Raw genomic sequence first — 20819 nt, 5'->3', positions numbered from 1 at the left:
AATAATACAATAGTAGTTATCCTTCAGTGCAAGTATATATTTTCTGGTTTGGATTCACGTTCCCATGGCTAGGGGAAAAACTTAATCAAAATGCTTCAAAGTGTTTTGTACTTTCCCAGACTGACTTTTATTTTATTTTATGTTAATAGCATTGCATAATAAACAAGTTTAAAACTGAGAAATTAAAGGGACCACAAGCAACTAAATAGTTTTAGACAAAAAACAGGCAACAGCAACCGCATTTTCTGTAGCTTTAAACAGTTCTTACTCTGTACATGAGGCAGGAGATTGAGACAAGCATACAGATGCCAAGTTGTTCATTCTGCTCCACAGTCGCACAAGGTGGAGGATTCTTCTAGATAGTGCCATTTTGTCAGGTTGACTTTTGATCTACCAACTCCACTTCTGAGTTTGTTCAGAGACTTCCAAGTTGCCCATTCTTGGTTTGCCCCTGAAGGAAGACCCTCCATCCAGTTGAAATTGCCTGATTTTGCTTCCCAAAGGGATATTCATGCTGTTGCTGGAGGAACATTTAGATTGACTGATGTGGGTAGTACTACTCAGCATGAAAGCCAAGTACAGGGAGCGTCCGAGTTATGAATATCTGGCTTATGAACAACTCATAGTTATGAACAGAGCTCTCCTCTCCCTGCCATATCTTAGTCCTGAGCCAAAGCGTGTCTGTATCTTTCCACCCCTTTCCTTTTTCGTCCTATCCATATTTCTCCAACCCCCCTTTCCCTTTCTTCCTATTAATCTCTCCAAACCCCTTTTCCTTTTTCTTTCTATTGATCTTTCCATTCCCTTTTCTTATTCATTATCTCATTTGTTCTTCCTATATCTCTCAACCTCTTCTTTCCTCAATATCTGACACCACTTTTAATTGCCCTGGCTCAATGCTGTTCAATGCTGGAATTTGCCGTTTGGTGAGGAAGCAGCATTCTTTGGCAGAAAAGGCTAAAGACCTTGTAAAACTACAGCTCCCAGAATCCCATAGCATTGAACCAGGGCAATTAAAGTGTTATCAAACTGCACTCATTCCACATCATAGGTACACCCCAAGGAAGCTGATTCATAACCCTTTTGGTACTAATATTGGTCCCTGGTCAAAAAAAGTTTGGGAACCACTGCACTAAGGCAACCAAATTTTTCTCTATATAATCAGGCCTGAAATCACTCTAAATCTTCTCTAATGGAGGACAGGACAACCGTCAATATTGATTTATTAATTAAAGTATTTTTATCTCACCCTATATTACATGATTGCAGGCTTACATGCACATGAAGTCGATTTGAAGAATTAATTAATAAACATGTTCAAAGTGAAGTAAGAAGCAATTAAAAGTCTGAAAGTCATGAAACAATTTAACAGTTTAAAACATGTTAAATTATTATGTATTTTTCTGTAATGTTTGACAGAAATGAGAGGGGCTATTCATGTTAACAATGGGTTATTTGTGGGATTTTTTATTTGAATGGGTAGACATGGTACCATTAAATGCAATAGAAAATATTTCTTTTTTTAGGGCATTGAAAATATTAAAAATGAAATAGAAGATTCAACTGAGCCATTGATAGACCCAGTTTATGGTCATGGAAGGTAAGCTCTGGTTAGTTTATACTTCCTTTTAGTACTGATTTTTCTTTGAACAAATTGTTTTTCAGAAATCCATCTGCATAGGGAATTCATTATGGAAAAATTGATGAAAATTTGTAGAGAATTTCATGTTTGTATCATGTCATCAGGAGACTACTTAAAGAAGTGTCATAACTTTCAGGGGGTTGAGGAGTGCATGTTCAGTTTACTATATCTTAACATGCTTTAAAAAAATTAAAGGTGAAAACATAAATTACACTTTGTAACACAACTTTCGTCCCTGGATTATAAATGTCATTTACTAATTGGTTCAATCATAAAAACATGGAAAAAGTTTATTAAGCTGCAAAAACTGCCGCACATTTTGCTATAGTTTTTCAATGAATATCTCATAGAGTCTCAAACAATTCAACATAGTTTGTGCAGTATAGCAACTACTTTCAAAGTAAGTACAGCACAGTTAAACAGGAAATAATTCTTTCAAGCCAGGAACGTAAAAGTTTTCAAGTTTTGTTACACAGTGTTATTAGTAAGTCTAAATTTTCTGTTTTCTTCATACTCAGCCAAAGCTTAATTAACCTCCTGTTGACGGGGCATGCTGTATCTAACGTCTGGGATGGGGACAGAGAATGTTCTGGAATGAGTAAGTACATTTGTCTTGTTTTGAAGTGGCACAAGGGCTCTGTAAGTAAAATTATTTTCCCAATTTTAAAAATTGTCATGATACAGAGTTCTTAAAACTTGAAGTGGTAGATTTGTGGGATTGTTTTATACTTTTTGATTTCTAAGATTGTTCCTGTATATAATATCCCTTTTGCTATTCTGCGTATTACCTAAAAGTTCTAGCCTGTTGTTAGTTCACCTGCCATTTTGTGCATGATTTCAGTGCATGGCTTTTTAAAATGTTCTAAATAGTGCAACGTAATATGAGGATTTGGCTTTGGCTCATTTTATGTTCTTGTTAGTTAGCTATTTATGTACTGATACTACCTATTTGTGGTGAGATCCTTTTCCTTATTCAGTTTTCAGGAGAAATGCACAAAAGATAGGGAGTTCTCTGTAATATTATCTGGAGGGAATTTTATCTGTCACCTATTTTTTAAGCACCAGGTTAAAAATACTTTTTTTCAGGCATTTTACACTATTATATTTTCATCTGGCTCTTGATGTCTTATTTTCAGTTTTATTGCCTTGTTTAATAATTGTATTATTATTATTATTATTATTATTATTATTACTATTTTGCCATGAGTTCTACTTTTAATAGTGCTCCTGCTTATGTATTTTTAAATAAGCTTGCATTTTTTATTTGCCACAAGATGGCAGTAGAGTCTAAGGAAGGAAAATATTTGAGGAGTTAGAAAAAGGGAGAGAAGTCTAGTAGGCATGGAAGAGTCTGCACCAGTTTGTATGGTAGTTAATTTGGGATAAACATGTAATGTGTTGTCGTTCTGTTGAGAATTTGGTTGAAATAAAATGTATAGTGTTTTTAAAACAAGCAAACTTTTATGATAATGTATATATGAGAAACTTATCACAATCTGTTCAGAAATCTAGGTTTGTGCCCTTATTAGAAAGAAAAACAAATGTGTACAAATAGTCACTAACCAGATTCCATGTAACTTTTTGTTTTATGAGGTAGTGTCTGTGTTTTCTGTATTACCGTATATAGCATTTGCTTAATGCAAAACATGATAGGAAAACCTGAAAATGTAAAACTGAAAGTGTTTTCTTTATTGTTCTGGTTTTTTTTTAATAAAAAATAACAACAGGGAAGGGAAGAAACCAAAACAAAGTTCTTCTCATGAAGATAATAATCATAAAATACAGATTGAGTATATTACATAGATCAAAGCAGCTGAGGTGTAAACATTTATCTAAGGCAGTGGTTCCCAACCTGTGGTCCACAAGAATGAAAATATGATCTGCAGCCATTACTACACCGTTGCTTCGAAACCACATGGCAATGAGAGTGACTGGTCTTCCAAAACCCTCTTATAGTGCTGTGGCAACGGGGATGTCGGGAGGGGAGAGGCTGACTACCCACAAAAGATTACTACTACATCAGCTCTTGATTACTAAATATGGCTGAGCATATGGCAACAACTGGGTGGCATATGTTCTGTATCAAAAACTAGAGTTTATATGGTCTATTCAATGCAATTTTCTGAAACAGAAGAAGAAGAAGAACTTTATTTTTCTACCCCGCCTCCATCTCCCTGAAGGGACTCGAGGCAGCTTACATGGGACCAAGCCCAAGGCAGAATACAATTAAAAGCAAAGCAATAACAATTAAGACAGCATAAAACAGCGTAACAATAATAGCACCCCAAGTAACCAAACTGAATCTAAAGTTGACCAAAAACTTTTGGTATTAATGTTGGAGAGTGGTCCCTGTTCAAAGTGGTGCCTGGTCAAAAAAAAGGTTGAGAACCACTGATCTAAAGAAACCCTCATATCTAGTTCTTAACATGAAAAGTAGCTTGTGGGAATGAGAGAAAGCCACTTAATCATTTTCTTGCCAGCCAGTTCAGATCAAGGCAAGTTCTTTCCATGTTGGTTTCAAACACTTCACCCATGTTTTTAATTCTAAGACAAAGACAAACTGGCTCATGACAATCTTCAGCATGCAATATGCAATTTTTCACTAAAGAACCAATCACAACAATAGAATGGCCTATTACAGAGATTATTCTAACACTTTGCTATAGACCACTAATGAAAGAGCTCTAAAACATGCTCATTCTACAGTTTTTGTGGGGAGCCTCCAGTGGCACAATAGGTTAAACCCTTATACCAGCAGGACTGCTGACCAAAAGGGCGTTGATTTGAATCCGGGCAGCGGGGTGAGCTCCCATCTGTCAATCCCAACTTCTCATGCAGGGACATGAGAGAAGCATGCCATAGAATTGTAAAACTTCCAGGCGTCTCCTGGGCAACGTCCTTGCAAACACCCAATTCTCTCACACCAGAAGCAACTTGCAGTTTCTCAAGGGAAAAAAAGTTTTTGTGGAAGCTACAATCAGCCCTTTGTGTTTACTGGGACTAGAGGAAAACAAAGGCCATGAAAGTGGAGAAATAAATTTAAAATTTGCTTTTTTTTCTTTTCTTTTTTTTTGCTGGAGAAAACACCTCTCCAGGAATCTCTTATCCAGCACAAGCTATAGGCAACTTCTATATGAAGTTGAACATAGGATTGCATTGAAAGACCTAGATAGTCCTTAAAATAACATTTTTATCAAATCCGTAAAAAGTCACATCTGGCAAATGTGAAGGGCTGACTGTACAGCTGTTGTCGCTGCTGATCATGAGCCATATTCATTGATGAGAACTGGAATAAAAAAACATGAGGGGGGCATTGATTCATCACCATACTCTTTAAAAGGGGCTTTCTTTGTGTCTATAGTGCCTACCCATCCTCTTCTTCTTGAGCCATTGCCAGCACTAGGATTAACTTGAATTCAGGCTAACCACAGGTTTTTCTTCAAGAAGGATCAGCAGTCAATGTGAAGTGGGTTTAACAGTTGAGTAGACTTAACTGCCACTAATAACTGTGCTTATATTCTGGTTATGAGTGGTTAAGGGAACGAGAGAGAATTTAGGAAAAGGCCTGACAAAGATATGTGGAGTGACTTTGTCTCTCCTTACTACCAGGCACTCTCTGCTGTTTTCAATGGGAATGTTTCCCTTATTTGCCTGATGATAGCAAGGTGTGAACCTGTTAAATTTGCTTTTCAAAGCATGTGATTCCATGACAAGCTACAAGTCTTTTTTTAAGGTTAAGGATATTTGTCTTTGGGTAGCAGTTCCACAGAAATTTGAATTATGGCATGTTTCAAAAAGGTTGCTTTTTGCGTAAGGCCAAAGTTCAAATTCAAAATATTTATTTTGGTCATTGACCAGCACAGGAAATAGTGTCACATTTCCATACAAACCTGTATGGCCAAAGTTCATTTGTCAAAAGTCTTAGCCTATTTTAATTATTCACAATGAATGTCATCTAGCTATACTTCAGCTATACAAGGCCGCATACGAAGTAACGTAGGGTAGGATCAGGAGGAAGCTTCTATCAGTTCATTATATTATAAGTTCATGATATTGATCTAGTCTTAGAGGGAGTGTAGAAGAGACAGGCATGCATCTGGCGTGCATAGGCCCAGACATAAATGAAAAATCTTCTCCTCCATCCCAAATGCCAATGCCTGGGCTTAAAAGGGAAAGAAAAAGAAACTGTCATAGCTCCATCATGCCTAGAAGCAGATGAAAGTCTTTCCGTCCATCCCAGCTGCTACTCCCCTGGCCTCAGAGGGAGAGAAAAGGGGATAGTATCTACTCCGCTTCCAAACTGCCACCCCCCTTTCCTATTGTGTTATATTGTAATTTAAGATTTTAAGCTTGAGGACAGAAACGACATGACTGTTTGGGTGTGGGGGTGGCCTTCTATAGTTCCGTGTACAGCAGTGGTTCCCAACTTGTGGGCCGGTGGCCGCAAGACCTAAAATAAGGTCCGCAGCTCTAGATTATTATATATGTTTTTCTGTGGGCAAGCATATGGTGACTACTGGGTGGCATATGTTCTATATCAGAAACAAGTCTGCTGTGGTCTATCCAATGCAATTTTCTGAATCTGCACCCCAAATAACCCAACCAAATCTAAAGTTGACCAAAAACCGATTCGTAACCCTTTGATATTAATGTTGAAAAGTGGTCTCTGGTCAAAGTGGTTCCTGGTCAAGAGGACCCTGGTAAAAGTGGTCCCTGGTTTAAAAAAAAAGGTTAGGAACCACTGATGTACAGTGATAGCACTATATAAATTGATAGTAATGACAGCGACATCAGTAACAACAGTGGGAGGATGTCCTTCTAACTATGAAGCTATGACAAGACTGAAATCTAGACTAGGAACAACAGATTCCTATAACACAAAACATGGAAGGCAGGACCAGAATTTGGCGCAGCTAGTTAGTAGCCATTAAATCACTACTGACCAAGAGGTCATGAATTTGAAGTCAGCCCAGGTCAGAGTAAGCTCCCAACCATTAATGGTCTAGCTTGCTGTTGTCTTATGCAGGCTGAAAGACAGTTGCATCTGTCAAGTAGAAAATGTAGGTACCACTTTGTGTCTTTATGCGGGGAGGCAAATTTAACTAATTTACGAGACCATAAAACCTTCCAGCAGTGTGCGTAAGAATGAGGAGGTACTCCATCAAGGACTTGGTGTCACAGGTGGACGGTGAAGCAGCCGCTCCCCCATGGCCAGAATTGAGCATACCCTCATGAAGCTGGAAAGCTGGAATGTTATATTGCGTCTGTGTCTGTCTATATATGTTGTATGTCTGTGGCACTGAATGTTTGCCATGTATATGTGCATTGTAATCTGCCCTGAGTCCCCTGCAGGGTGAGAAGGGCGGAATATAAATACTGTAAATAAATAAATAAATCATGGTCTATGAGAAAAGCACTGCTGGAAAAATGTAAAGTGCATCTGGGAGACCCAGACATTTCAGGGTGATGAAAATGCATATTAAAGCTATTTTGTTAAAAGAGGGATTGCATCATGCTCTTGTTATAGTGATTTGTACCATCACCCACCATCCTTCATGGTGATGATCTAGTTTTGGAGGGAGTGTAGAGGAGGCGGGCACAGCTCCATCACGGCTAGGTCCAGAAGTAGATGAAAAGTCTTCTCCTCCATCCCAACTGTCACTACCCAGTATATCCCTTTTTGTTAAACCTCTTCTGTGTGGAATGCAAAACAAATTCCAATCCCAATATTTGATTGGTAGTCACAACTATTGCTGAGAAGTTTGCTACAACAGAGATTTTTGGCAGCTTCAATCTGATTCTTTGGTATGTTAGCAACATGTTCTTCAGTTGTTCCTAAGAATTTGTACTAACCCTGTGTGCCCCATCCTTAAAAGGCTGTCTTTGCAAGCCACCCTCTGTAGCACCTTCCATTTATCTCATCTGTGCTTTCTGTGCAGAGAACAAATTGGATATGGAAAGAACAAATTCCACTCAGAATGATTTTTAAGTTTTCAGCAGTGTTTTTATTATAAATTCATATATCTGCCTTTATTTACTTTGTAAGAACATAGTTTCTAAACAAAGGGAGACATTATTGAACTATTGCATTACATCAAATTCTTCATATTCTTGCATATTGGTCTCATGCTTAATTTACCTTTTTTGCGTAATTTGTTAGCTAAGCTCCTATGGACTATGTTTAAAGTTTTTAAAGGGGGAGAGAATAAGAATCAAATTACTATATTTGATTGACCTTAATATAAGGGACTTGTTTCTTTTCAGAGTTACTCGGAATACATAAACAAGCAAGTGTTGGTTTTTTGACCCTCATGGAATCTCTAAGATACTGTAAGGTAAAGTTTTCAAAAGCTATTTGAAATATAGTAGCTGCTGGAATTTGGTGGTTTTCTTTAATACAAGATATATCTATCATTTTCTTTATTATAGATGATTTTGAGGATAATTTGATCTAAGAGGGCTCACAAGACAAATAAAATAGATTCATAACTTAGTACAAATTCATAAACTGTGGCCTGAATTCTATTGTAAATTTTGACTACACAAAACTCATTCAGTCAATAGGATTTACTTATGTGTTAACTTATATTCATCAGTTGATTCAGTAGATCTATATGGGACTAACTAATAGAATTCTGGTCCATTATATGAAATGTAAAAGCATCTAAAATAAATAGCAACAACATTTTTTATTGATTAGCCAGTTGGCCTTATCAAAAACAGACAGTGCAGACACAACATACAACATACATCTAGTACTCTTAAAATAAAATACAAATATACAGGTAGCCATAGATATATGCATCAACAATCACTTCTCAGCCTTTTGGCTAAGATCAAGTGTAGTATCCAAAATAAATAGCAATCGTAGCTGAAATGCTGGCAGTGGAGGGAAGCTTTCTTAGAGTAATCAAAGATTGCCAGAAGCTTCTAAAAACCAGCAGTGGGTACTATATATAGTGGGGTTTAGTTCCAGAACCCATTATGGATCTCAGATTCTATTAGATTCTCAGTTCCATTATATATAGTAGAATAGATACTATAAAATTGCTAAATAAATGGTTGAATCTGTGGATATGGAGGGCCAACACTATATTGATTTTATAGAGTTCTCCAGGCATTCATCTGCATGCAATATATTTGAGACTTTATCTAAAATTCTCATTGGGTTAAAATTGTCCTCTGCTTTCGCTTGTTAAGGAGAAGATGTGCACATTTGATGGTGAATTAAAATACTTTATTAAAAATGTACCAGTAACCTGGCTGTACCAGAGACTGTCATCAGACAATGCTAGTATAAGGTAAAATTAGTGTTTAGTATGGATCATAGTAATATTTGGAAGATCATGGCATTGCCTGGACAGTGTCTCATGTTTAATAACTCATGCCAGTTTGGAGCACAACCATTCACTTGTATTAGCAGTACTAAGCATCTGTTTGGTGAAAGCTGCTACCACATTACACTATGTTGTACTATTCTTCTTAACAATGTTCTTAATTTAATCTTTGTTGTGCCTTTTTCCTTTTAGGTTGGCTCCTATTTGAAATCTCCAAAGTTCCCTATTTGGATACTTGGCAGCGAAACTCATCTCACAGTCTTCTTTGCCAAGGTAGGATTCCTTTCCTTTTATTTCATAACTCAAGGCCAAGTACTATTTAAATCTTCTAGTTCAAATCTTTACAAAATGGTACTGAGAGTTTTAAAACATCATGTTAATACTACAGGCTTTATGAAACATAGTCCTCTAAATGTAGTGGATTTCTAAACTGATGTTTTTGAAAAGATTGGCTTAGTATGGCTGGAATCATCTCAAACTCATCTTTAGAATCTACTAGTTCTTTTGTATGGCAGGAATCAAATCCCAAAGAGCATTTGTTGTTCTACTTGACTAAAAAATTGACCATACATGGGTATTTGTACTAAGTAATGTCTCAAATGTTGTAATCCCTGGTTTCTGAGCTGCAGAAACAATGGCTTGTTCTTCATCTGGTCACAGTATGCTTAATCATAACAAGGAATAAACCTGCTTGTACTGCATTGGTCTTTGGTGAGCAGGAGTTTGCTTCCTCTTCATCATCATTATTTAGATCTTGTTTTGGACTCGTTCAGCCTCCTCTTATTGTAATAAATTACAGAATCAGGGTGAAACTATAGAAGCCTGATTGATTTTTTTTAGTTGAAAAACATAGCAAAACAAATGTGTGACTTGAGTATATGTATGCGTTAGGATGAAAGAGACACTAGGGAATAAATAAGTGTGTAATGTTGTGGTTTGATCATTGGCCTGTTCAGCCATGGAAACCCATTGGGTAACTGTGGGCAAGTCATATACTCTTAGCTCCAGAAAAAAACAATCACTCTAGCATTACCATAAGTGAGAAATGACTTTAAGGCATACAAGAACAGAACATTAATAAGTGAATCAAATATTACCCAAGGAGCAATAGGTTCATTTTGCCCTAGAGAGCCAACGCAAGCAACCAGGAAGCCTAGAGAAATTCCCAATTATTATTAAGTTTTGGAGATTCTGTTTGCTTTAAGTCAAAGCTTAGAACTTGATGTGGCATTTTCAAATCTCACTTGAGATCCTAGGATGCTTTGCACACAAAGAGCATTGTGATTGTTACTATGCTAGTGACTTTTTCTTACCCTGTCTTTGAGTATTAAATAAATTGCATTTCCTTTAAAAGAGAATTGGGACAGCAAGCAATGCAGAACCACAGCACTCAGAGAGCATGTAAGCTCTTAATATGGTTGTCTGAGAAGTCACTGTACGTGGCTGTGTGCAGACCATGAAACATAATTGTATATACCCCTAGGTGCTACAGCCAATTATTTCCTTTTGGAGGAAAATCTGTTTTACATCTGTTTTCTTTCAAGAGTTTAGCAGTAAACACACATGAAGTAACAGAAAAATAGTCTGCATTTTATATAAGTGTGGCTGCTAAATATAAATATTCAGAAATAGCTGGCACCATTGGTTTATAATTCAAGATAGAGCAAATATGTTTTCGGATTACATGATTTAGCTGTACACAAAAGATGTACACAGAATTACCTAACATCTGTTAATCCATAGGAAGAGGTTTAAATTCTATAATGCTGTAATTAATATTGTTTTGGATTTATCTAAATTACAGTAAACATCTTGTTGTGTATTCTTACATGGCGGGACTTTAAACCACATGGGCATTGCAGTTCCTTCCTTTCAATTATGTAATTACCTAACTAGAATAAATATATTTCCATTACTTCAATGACCATTCGATGTCTAAAATTTTTTTTAAAAAACTATACACTGAGTTTAAATAATAATTATTACAGAAAGAAGATGGAACAGCCATCACAGTGTAGTAGTTTAAGCGCTGGATAAGGACTGTGGTAGACCAGGATTCAAATCCTCACTTTGGCCAAGGCCTTTCTGTCATCCTCAAAGGATGATGGTGGCAAACTTCTTCTGAGTAAAACTCCATAATAGTGTAGGGTTACCATAACTTGGAACTGTCTTGAAGACATACAACAAGAAGTAGAAAGTGGGATATGGCCTTTCTTAGACCCTTAGGTGTTCTTGTATTTCTCCAAATATATTATTCTCTGGTCAAGATCCAAAGAACTGTGCTTCCATGCCTGCATTGTGGCCCCACTCCCTTTAGTAAATAGTACAATCCAACTTAATAGTGAGTATGAATGTTGATGTGTTATATGATCTAATATAGTAAAAACTTCTGTAAATTATAACAAATAGCAGATGATACTCCCTCGTTCTCAAGACAAATGTCCCTCTATATTTGCAAGTTTGACTTTTGTGGATTTGACTGAAGTTCTTTAGGAATCTCTGGTTCCTCCAATACGACTCTATGATCAGCTTCTGTCAGAGATTTTGCAGGGGCCTTGCACCACTAACCCCAGCAAATGTGGCAGGCTGATTGTACAGTAAGTCAGTTGGGAACAAAATATTAGGCTGTAGAGATACACAGTTGGCTTTCTGTAGCCTGTTATGTGCTTTTCAGATGACTTTTAATTATCTAAACATATGCCTAATAGACAGGCTGAAACTTTGTGGACATTGGCATAATTATATGGATGAGAGAACTTTACTGAAATGTGTTCGTCTCCTGTTAGCCATTTGATCATCATGAAAACACTAATGCATGTGACAGCTGTGGACTGCCCACCTACGCAGCTTAAAGCCTTGTATACAGCATCCTGTTTCATTCTTTACAGTTGAGCTAAAACTCTTTCAAATCCATTTTGTATTCTTTGAACCGGCAAGAAATTGTCTTCTTGTGTTCAGATAAACTTATATAAAGAACAATGCTTTTGTGATTGTATCAAAAACAGTAGTTTCAGATATAAAAGAGTGCCTGGAGGACGAGTTTCAGACAAAAGAGTGCATAAAAGCATTCTGAAAATGTTATATTACTTGTAGAAGGATTACTGATCCATTGATTCTCTCTGCTACTTTTTTGCGTCAGTCATTATACAAATATTCCAATATATATCTAAATTAGATAGTTAGCTTTCAAAGAAGAAATATGTGTACATCACAGATGATAATGTCTTATTGAATTTATGTTGTATTTCCTCTTCATAATAATTAATATAGACCAGATATATTTGTGAATAAGTTACCGATGTTGCCACTGTAACCATTGTTGTGTGCCATCAAGTAATATCTGACTTATGATGACCTTAAAGTATACCCATCATGGGATTTTCTTGGCACGATTTATTCAGAGAAAGTTTGCCTTTGCCTTCATCATAGGAGAAGAGAGTGTGATTTGCCCAGGGTCACTTAGAGGGTTTCCGTGCATATCCTCCAACTTCAGAGTTTTGCTGATTACATATCAAAAGGAAATGCAGTAAATTACAGCAACTTTGTTAACTGTATAAAATTCAACTTTGCCCTGAAATGCCATGTAGAAAAAGCTATTCATGTGGGGGGGGGGGAGATAACAAAACCTAAAACTAAAACTTCCTTTGGCTTATGGACTTAATTCAGTCATTGTGATCATCCTAAACTGAACTACAGTCATCTATGTTTTGGGTTTTTCAAACACAGGTTTACAGAATTTAATGTCCAAAGTAGCCGCTGTGTAACAAAAGTATAAATGAGTAACTGAGTTATACTTCAATAATTGATTTTCAAAATATATTTGACTGGTGCCAGACTGGATCTTCAAAATGTTGAATATTTTGGTAATTTTTGGTCCATGTTATCCTAAGCCTTTACAGAATCCATACTGATATCATTGACAGACTTTAATTAGATTTAAGTGTTTGAGAAATCTGTGTGAATTTTCTTTCCTAATTGGTATTGTTTGAAATAATTTCATTTTGAGTAAATGGATTAGAACATTAAAATAAAACAATATGCTTTAAAACTCCTGGAAGGTTTCTCTGCACTGTAGTTATTATACAGTTTGTGCTGTTTTTGATTATTAAGAATGTAAACAATTGAGAAATCTTCACTGTAATCTATTAGTGGTGTGTGTACTTGCCTTCAAGGGTAAACATAAGGCCCGAAAATAAACACAGTATTTAAATACGAAAAGTATTTCAAACAGAGCAATTATTTTGAATAGGAATATCACAAGATCCAAAATATGAAAAGGCTATTTTTGCCTCTGTGACATGGTGTACTTGATAGTAATGTTTGGTACATGGCAGGCAGGATCTCCTTCTATGGCTAAGTCAAGATTTGGGAAGTTTTCAGATGATTTGTGAAGTGTGGAAGCTTGTGTTTGGCAAAAACTGTGAGACTTTGGCAGGCAAAATACATTTGTGTGACTGTTTCCCAAAGGAAATGAATTTATACAAGGTGCAAAAATCAAATCTGCTTGTTTGTGGAAGGAAGGATAAAAAAAACTTTCTGCAGAAGAAATGTAGTGTAAGACAGGACTGTAGAAACAGGCTGCTCTACTTTGCAAAAGGGACATCTCAACAACCTTAGTAATAGATTACAAGACAAAAAATATTGAAGCTGTTGGTTTTGGTCAGAACAATCCTGGCCTGCTTGTTCAATATGATGGAGTATTCCTGTGTTTTATAAGACCTATTTGGACTTTCAATTTTATATTATTTCTCTAACAGTAAGCTCAGTATTGATTTGGGAAATGATATTCTTTATCCATTGTTTAGAAAAAGAGATGTCACATGAACAAAATGTATCACAGATCCAGTAAAATCTTAATGCCCTAACATTTGAAGGCTTGTTTTTTAATGACTGTGATGGTAGATGTATTTGTTTTGTGTCAAAAACATAGCATAAATAAGTATAAAACTGATAATATAAAGGGAGCACAAGCAGCTAAATAATTTTAGACCAAAAACAGGCAACATCAACCGTATTGTCTGTATCTTTAAACAGTTCTTCCTCTGTCCATGAGGCAGGGCATTGTGGGCAAGCATACAGATGCTGAGTTGATACTGTGACGGTAGATAAAAAGAAGTGGGCAAGCTGAAGGAGTCCTAAGAGCTCCAAGAAGGAGAGGCCTTTCTTGGGTTCCATTGTTGAGAGAAAAGCAGACTATAAATGAACAACAACATAAAATGTAGTAGTAACAATTGTAGCTTTTAAGAAGACCTGCATTTTATATGCTCCATCTCAGAAGCACATGCATTTCATTAGTTAAGAGAAGTATTTACAAAGATGTACTTAGTCTTGTGCAATTTTTAATTTTTCTCTTAAGGATTTGGCACTTGTTGCTCCTGAAGCTCCCTCAGAACAAGCCAGGCGTGTCTTTCAAACATATGATCCTGAAGGTGAGAGATGTCCTCCCATTGAATTCACACTTAAGTGTGCAAAATTAAGATCCAAAAGTCAGGGGGTAAATACAGCATTTGAGAAATTCATGCTAAAAAAAATCACTACCTTGTTGCCAATTGTGGTTTAAAGATAATGAAATAATAAGAATATGTAAATATCTGTTATTCTATTATTATCCATTTCCAATGTGTGTATTTAAATTGTTCAGGTACTAGTGTCACATTTATACAGTGGTTCCACCATATCTGTTGAGATTTGGTCCCATTTGAATACAACAAAAATGTGAGTGATCATGCTGCATATTATTAAATGGTGGAGACACGAATACACATGCTTCAGTGGTTGTGCATTCAGGTCACCGTCATTTAATAATATGAAACGTGATGATCCAAATTTGTTTATTATTTATTTATTTGAAACATTTAGATTCTGCCCTTCTCACCCCGAAGGGGAATTCAGGGTGGAGCACAGCATATATATGGCACACATTCCATGCCGGAACATAAAATAACTATAAATATACACTAACACTAAACACAAATTTGCAGATATATTCGCAGATGTACTCATATATTTTTGTTTCTTTTAGTTACTGACTTCCTTTGTAGCTTGGTTCCTCAAATGAGACTTCAGGTTACTCAGTGCTCTCTCTTGGAGGATTGATATTCTCTAGTTAGAAACATGTCTAGACATCTGTTCAATTACACTTTATTAGATGTACAGCCCACATTATTTCAAGACTATCAGGACAAAGATTTTAGTGCAGTAAAATTTCATTGTTGTAGTAGTTCCACTTTGCAAGATAATAAATCAGTCCCCTACAAATCATTGAAGAAGTGGAGACATCCTGGAAAAGGCCATATCCAAGAAGAAACAATTGTATTGCACAGGGGCCCCTTCCACACAGCTGGATCATATGGTAGTGTGAACTAAGATAATCCAGTTCAAAGCAGATATTGTGGATTATCTGCCTTGATATTCTGGGTTATATGGCTGTGTGGAAAGGCCCGAAGACAGAATAAGTTATTCTGTTAACCATACAATCACCTGGGCACAGCATATTATTTGAGAACATAGAGATGCTGGACCACTGTAACAACCACCATGTCAGACTACACAGAGAAGCCATTGAAATCCACAAGCATGTGGACAATTTCAACAGAAAGGAAGAAACTATGAAATGAACAAAATCTGGCTACCAGTATTTAAAAAAACTCTAAAATCAGAGCATTACATAAAGAGCAAGACTCAAAAAGGAAATGAATTCCAGACAAGAATCAATCAGGGCCAGCTAATATTTCCCAACAAAGGATTCCCCCAGGCAGAACCAACCAGGCCTTGAAACTGCAGGCCATAAAATGCAAGGTGGCCAATTGCAACATTCACATGTACCTCTAGCAGACAAGAGTTCTTTCCCCCACCCTGGACATTCCACAGATATATAAACCCCACTTACTTAGTTTCTAACAGACCTCTCAACTCTGAGGATGCCTGAGATAGATGTGGGTGAAACATTGGGAGAGAATGCTTCTGGAACATGGCTATACAGCCCGAAAAACCCACAGCAACCCAGTCATTCCAGCCATGAAAGCCTTCGACAACATACAAGCACTTTAGGTTAAAGACATCTACCAGGTCTTGAAAAACTCTTTATTTCTCCTTCTCCCCTCACCCCACTCCAGATAATGGCTTTATACCAGACACACTTCTAGAAGATGTAATGAAGGCTTTGGACCTTGTATCAGAACCTGAATAGTAAGTGTAAATTAACTCCTATTGTTTAAGACCATAATAAGACTTCATTGTAAGGAGTGCAATTTTGTTCTGTTGATTACAATTCGTTCAGGAAGGGCTGGGTTTTTCCTCCTCAATTAGAGGAGATAGTCGTTGACTGGGTCTTGAACTACAGTACAGTATGAGCTTTTGGCAAATCTGATTTTGATCATGGGCTATGTAGTGCAAAATGCATTTGGTTTAGGCATGGATATTGCCTGCTTAATGTACTGAATGCATTTTTATTTTTAAATCCAAAACACATGTTAAATAGATTACGCTAATCTATGGTTGCCTGCCAAAATATACTATTTGTTATAGAAAGAATTAGGTACAATTTTAGCTGTCGAGAGACACACAAAGCTATGTTTTTCAGGCAACCTGAATGCAAAGCACATCATACAGGTAGATACAGAGTTTTACTCAGACTTGGTGCTCCAGGAATAGGCTGGTTTTTGCTGACAACTTCCATTATTTCTTCCCAGCATGATGAATGGTAAGAGATTGTGGGAATCATAGTCTAAAACATCAAAATGGTTAACATTCTCCACTCCGGCTTCCCTCTTTCTGTTATGTTGTGTCAAATACATTTTCAAAAAGCTTGGTCTTTGCAAGACAGTTCAAGAGATGATGGGTATGTTCAAGGCTGTCTGCCGTATCCATTAAGTTTCTGGAATATAATCCCAGGAATTAGTCAGTGTGCCTTTTTCTGAAAGCTTTACCTAATAAGGCGTAGTATTTCAATTATTGTTGCTACTTTGATTTAAAATAAGATTACTTTGGTTTAAAAATAACTCTGTTTTGGCCACAAGATCCCATTCCTTTGCATATGTCATTAAGACTCTAAGCACAACAGCTTGATTGTTTTTGGCAGTTAAGAGTGTTTCAGAGCTACAGCCCTTAGTCATGCAAGAATACAAATCCACCGTGTTTTGTGTTTCTTATCTTTTTTAATCATAGTATCAATCTCATGAAGGCAAAATTAGATCCAGAAGGATTGGGAATCATATTACTGGGTCCTTTTCTTCAAGAATTTTTCCCTGAACAGGTAGTGTTACCATATATTTCTTTTTCGCAGATAAGTCATTTGAAACGTATATGCTCAGTGATACATTCAGCTTATTAATGTATGCTCAGTTTCAAGCTACAGGCAGTCCCCAAGTTATAAACAAGATAGATTCTGTATGTTTGTTCTTAAGTTGTATTTGTTTGTAAGTCTGAAGAAATATAAATATAATTTTGGATAGCACAGAGAAGGTTTAACACCTCTGTGGCATGTGTTTTACTGTCTGTTCAGAAGATTTCGCTTCATTTTCTGTCCCTGTGACAATTGGATTTAGAAAAAAAATTGCCTTGTTGTAGAAACAAGAATTGCTGATAAAGCTTCAGTGGAGACAACTTTTCGCCATGATAAATCTTCCAGGAGTGAATTTCCCTTCTGAGGGGAAGATTTCTCTTAACTTCCCATTGTCTCACCCCCGTTCTTAACTTGGAGTCATTTCTAAGTCAGATGTTTGTAACTCAAGGGCTGCCTGTATTCAATTCCCTGATCCTTTCTTTCACTAGCTTCAGTTTTCTCCCCACTTCCTTCCCATTTTGTATGCTATGTATCTGAAAACATTTGAAATACTACCGGAAATATAAAGCACATACAGTTTTCACCTTTCCTTGTTCCCTATACATGTATGTATGTATGTATGTATTTACTTACTTACTGTATTTTTACCCTGCTATATCTAACTCAAAGTGGCTTCCAAATTGGCAATAATTCAGTGCCATACAAACATAAACATACAAATACAATATACGCATACATTAAAATCCAAAGTCATCATCCAGGAGCTATTCCAATTGTGTTACAATTACTTCATAGCCACCTATTGCACTGACTGCTCTCTGAAAGCTTGGTCCTACAGCCAGGTTTTTAGTTTCTTTCAAAAAGTCAGGATGGAGGGAGCTGATCTGATTTCACTGGGAAAGGAGTTCCACTATTGAGGAGCCACCACTCATAAGGACCTGCCTCTCTTCCCCTACCAACCACACCTACAAAGGAGGTGGGACTGAGAGCAGGGCCTTCCCAGAAGATCTTAGCCTCTGAGGTGGTTCATAGAGAGAGATATGTTCGGACAGGTAGGGCCAGAACTGTTTAGGGCAGTGGTTTTCAACCTGGGCATCCCCAGGTGTTTTGGCCTACAACTCCCAGAAATCCCAGCCAGTTTATCAGTTGTTAAGATTTCTGGGAGTTGAAGGCCAAACATATGGGGACCCACAGGTTGAGAACCACTGGATTAGGGCTTTATAGGCTAAAGCCAGCACTTATAGAATCATAAAGTTGGAAGGGACCTTGTGGGTCATCCAGTCCAACCCCCTGCCAAGAAGCAGGACAATTGCGTTCAAAGCACCCCTAACAGATGGCCCTCCAGCCTCTGTTTAAAAGCCTCCATAGAAGGAAAAAAAGACCAAAATTCTTCAGAGCTGCTGGTCCATTTACACTCAGGGGTGGCCATTATGGGAGAGCTGGGACCACATTCCTGAAATGACTTGAAGGAACACAACAACAACAGTTTTAAGCCAATTTTTCAGCCCTGTTTTCTACGTGCTGACGGCAGGCTTTAATGGCAGCCTACAACTGGATTTCATTGCCAAACACATTGTTCTTTGCTCCATCTCCAAGTTTCAGTGGCAGATTATTTTAAACATGATTGTGGCAGTGGGGCGTTGCAGTCTCAAAAGTGGTCTGGGGGCAAAAAAAAAAGTGGCCTGCAGTTTTCCTTTCCCTACTCTTCACAGTACTTTGCATTTGTTGGAAGAAAATCAAGGGATATCCCTGTCAATACTCACATTAAATTGGCCATGCACAAAATGTAATTGCTCATTTGAATGTTAAGCATCATGAGTTTTAGAACAGACAGACAACTTCAGGGATAAAACCAATGGAGTAACAAGCAATGAAATGAGCTATGCTCATTTTGGTCTTGCAATTAATTTCTAGAGCCTGTAACAGTATCTTGATTTTGCAATCCTATCCATGTTTATCCAAAAGTGGATAGTATATTCAGTGAGGCTTGCTCTCTGCTAAGTTTGCACGGTTTTTGACCTTGGTTTATTTTTTTGACCTGTATGATCTCCTCCTGTATGTCACAATAAGGTGTGAAATCAATGTGGTTTAAAGGAAGAAATAAGCTGTACTTTGAAACTGATTATCTTGTGTGTGTTCTTAGGATTCAAAGGTGCAGGAATCATTCCCTGTCTTCCACTACAATGGATTGAAGCAATCTAATTACAATGAAAAGGTATGGTGACATTTTTCTCTTGTGGCTTAATATGCCCTCATTGCTGTAAGGTTTTCCTTACCAATGCTTCAGTCATACTTGGGTAATAGGACCATATATACTTGTGCACACACATGGTTCCATGCTGGTGACTTAAAACAAGACTGTACCTTTCAGCAGTCAAATTTAAATGCCCAAAGAGACAGCCCCCATCACACCCATAAGAGAAACAGAGAGGAGAATAATGGGTTGTTGTACAGAGAGGGAGATATGCAAGACAACCAATCTGAAATGAAGAAGAACCCTGCCTCAATGTCCCTGTGGCTTAAGATGAAGGAAAGTAACAGTCTCACTCTGACCCTAAACAGCTGAACTTATACTTATGGACTGCTATCAACATTCAGCATTGGTTCAAGTGTGTTTGTATGTAGATAGATATTGATATAGATATATGCAGCCCTCAAACCCTCATGAATCAGAGTAGTGATGAGGGGGACGTATTTTTAAAATGTTTAGAGTTATATCCATAATTATCCAGACAATTGTCTTCCATTATCATATGATGCTCTGATACTCAACTTAATTACTTCCAAAGGATGTACTGCTAAAACCTGCCTGAATCGTGTAACCTTAAACAGGCAATGTTTTCTCTTAGCCATGTAGTTATTATAGGCACTTAACATTAAATCAAAGGCCATTCTTTTATATGGCTGAATATTGAGTTCTGCTATGGAAGCTAGATTATGGAGTGCATCCTGCTGCATTTGGGGATACTATGACCCTTGTATCTAAATAGAAGCTTAGCATTTCCCTATTAAAAACAATGCAACTTTTTTAACGTATATGGACCATATTTAGTAAGAATACTAAGAATGATATGAGTTGTTCATGTTAGGTGTGTGGGCTTATTAATGAAAGACCCTCCCCATGAATGTACACCAGAGTAACTTATCAGCAGCAGCACCTGAACCCCAAAGTGATATAAAAAACCACTTACAGAGATCAATGTTATCTCTTCCATAGGAGGCTTTTCTTTAAAATAATACGGTTACACTATTTACAAGAACAAGGTTTCCATAACCTCAAATTAAGTTCTTTATACTTCTTTGCTTCCACACTGGGCTTCTTTCTCATGTAGATAAACAGCTTCTTTCTCACAGAGCCTCTTCTCACACCAAACTTACACAGGAGCTTCACCAATAGCTTTACACACAGCAGCCTTCACACTGAAGCTTTACACACGATGGCCTTCAACTTGGGGCTTCCTCTCACCAAAGCTTCCTAAACTAAACCTACCTCACACTGAGGCCTTCTCACGTAGGGCTCTCTCAGACTGAGGCCTCTCACATACTGAGGCAAACT

The 20819-nt window shown here is 37.1% G+C and overlaps 1 protein-coding gene and 1 pseudogene across 1 annotated transcript in view; both read left to right on the top strand.

Moving 5' to 3' along the window:
• The window catches only part of MINDY3 (MINDY lysine 48 deubiquitinase 3), a 37233-nt gene that overhangs the window by 14907 nt on the left and 1507 nt on the right, over positions 1-20819 (top strand). Inside the window, exons 8-15 of the mRNA XM_060782334.2 lie at positions 1527-1600; positions 2161-2240; positions 7907-7977; positions 9172-9252; positions 14336-14408; positions 16095-16167; positions 17146-17233; positions 19407-19478. Of these exons, the coding sequence (XP_060638317.2) occupies positions 1527-1600; positions 2161-2240; positions 7907-7977; positions 9172-9252; positions 14336-14408; positions 16095-16167; positions 17146-17233; positions 19407-19478 (612 nt within the window). The remainder of the gene's footprint in view (positions 1-1526; positions 1601-2160; positions 2241-7906; positions 7978-9171; positions 9253-14335; positions 14409-16094; positions 16168-17145; positions 17234-19406; positions 19479-20819) is intronic.
• Positions 8453-8617, top strand: LOC132779838 (U2 spliceosomal RNA; annotated as a pseudogene).

Source organism: Anolis sagrei, chromosome 6 (genome assembly GCF_037176765.1).
Source record: "Anolis sagrei isolate rAnoSag1 chromosome 6, rAnoSag1.mat, whole genome shotgun sequence".
NCBI classification, from domain to species: Eukaryota; Metazoa; Chordata; class Lepidosauria; order Squamata; family Dactyloidae; genus Anolis; species Anolis sagrei.
Note: the sequence above shows the minus strand (reverse complement) of the source record. Positions and strands in the feature narration are given on the sequence as shown.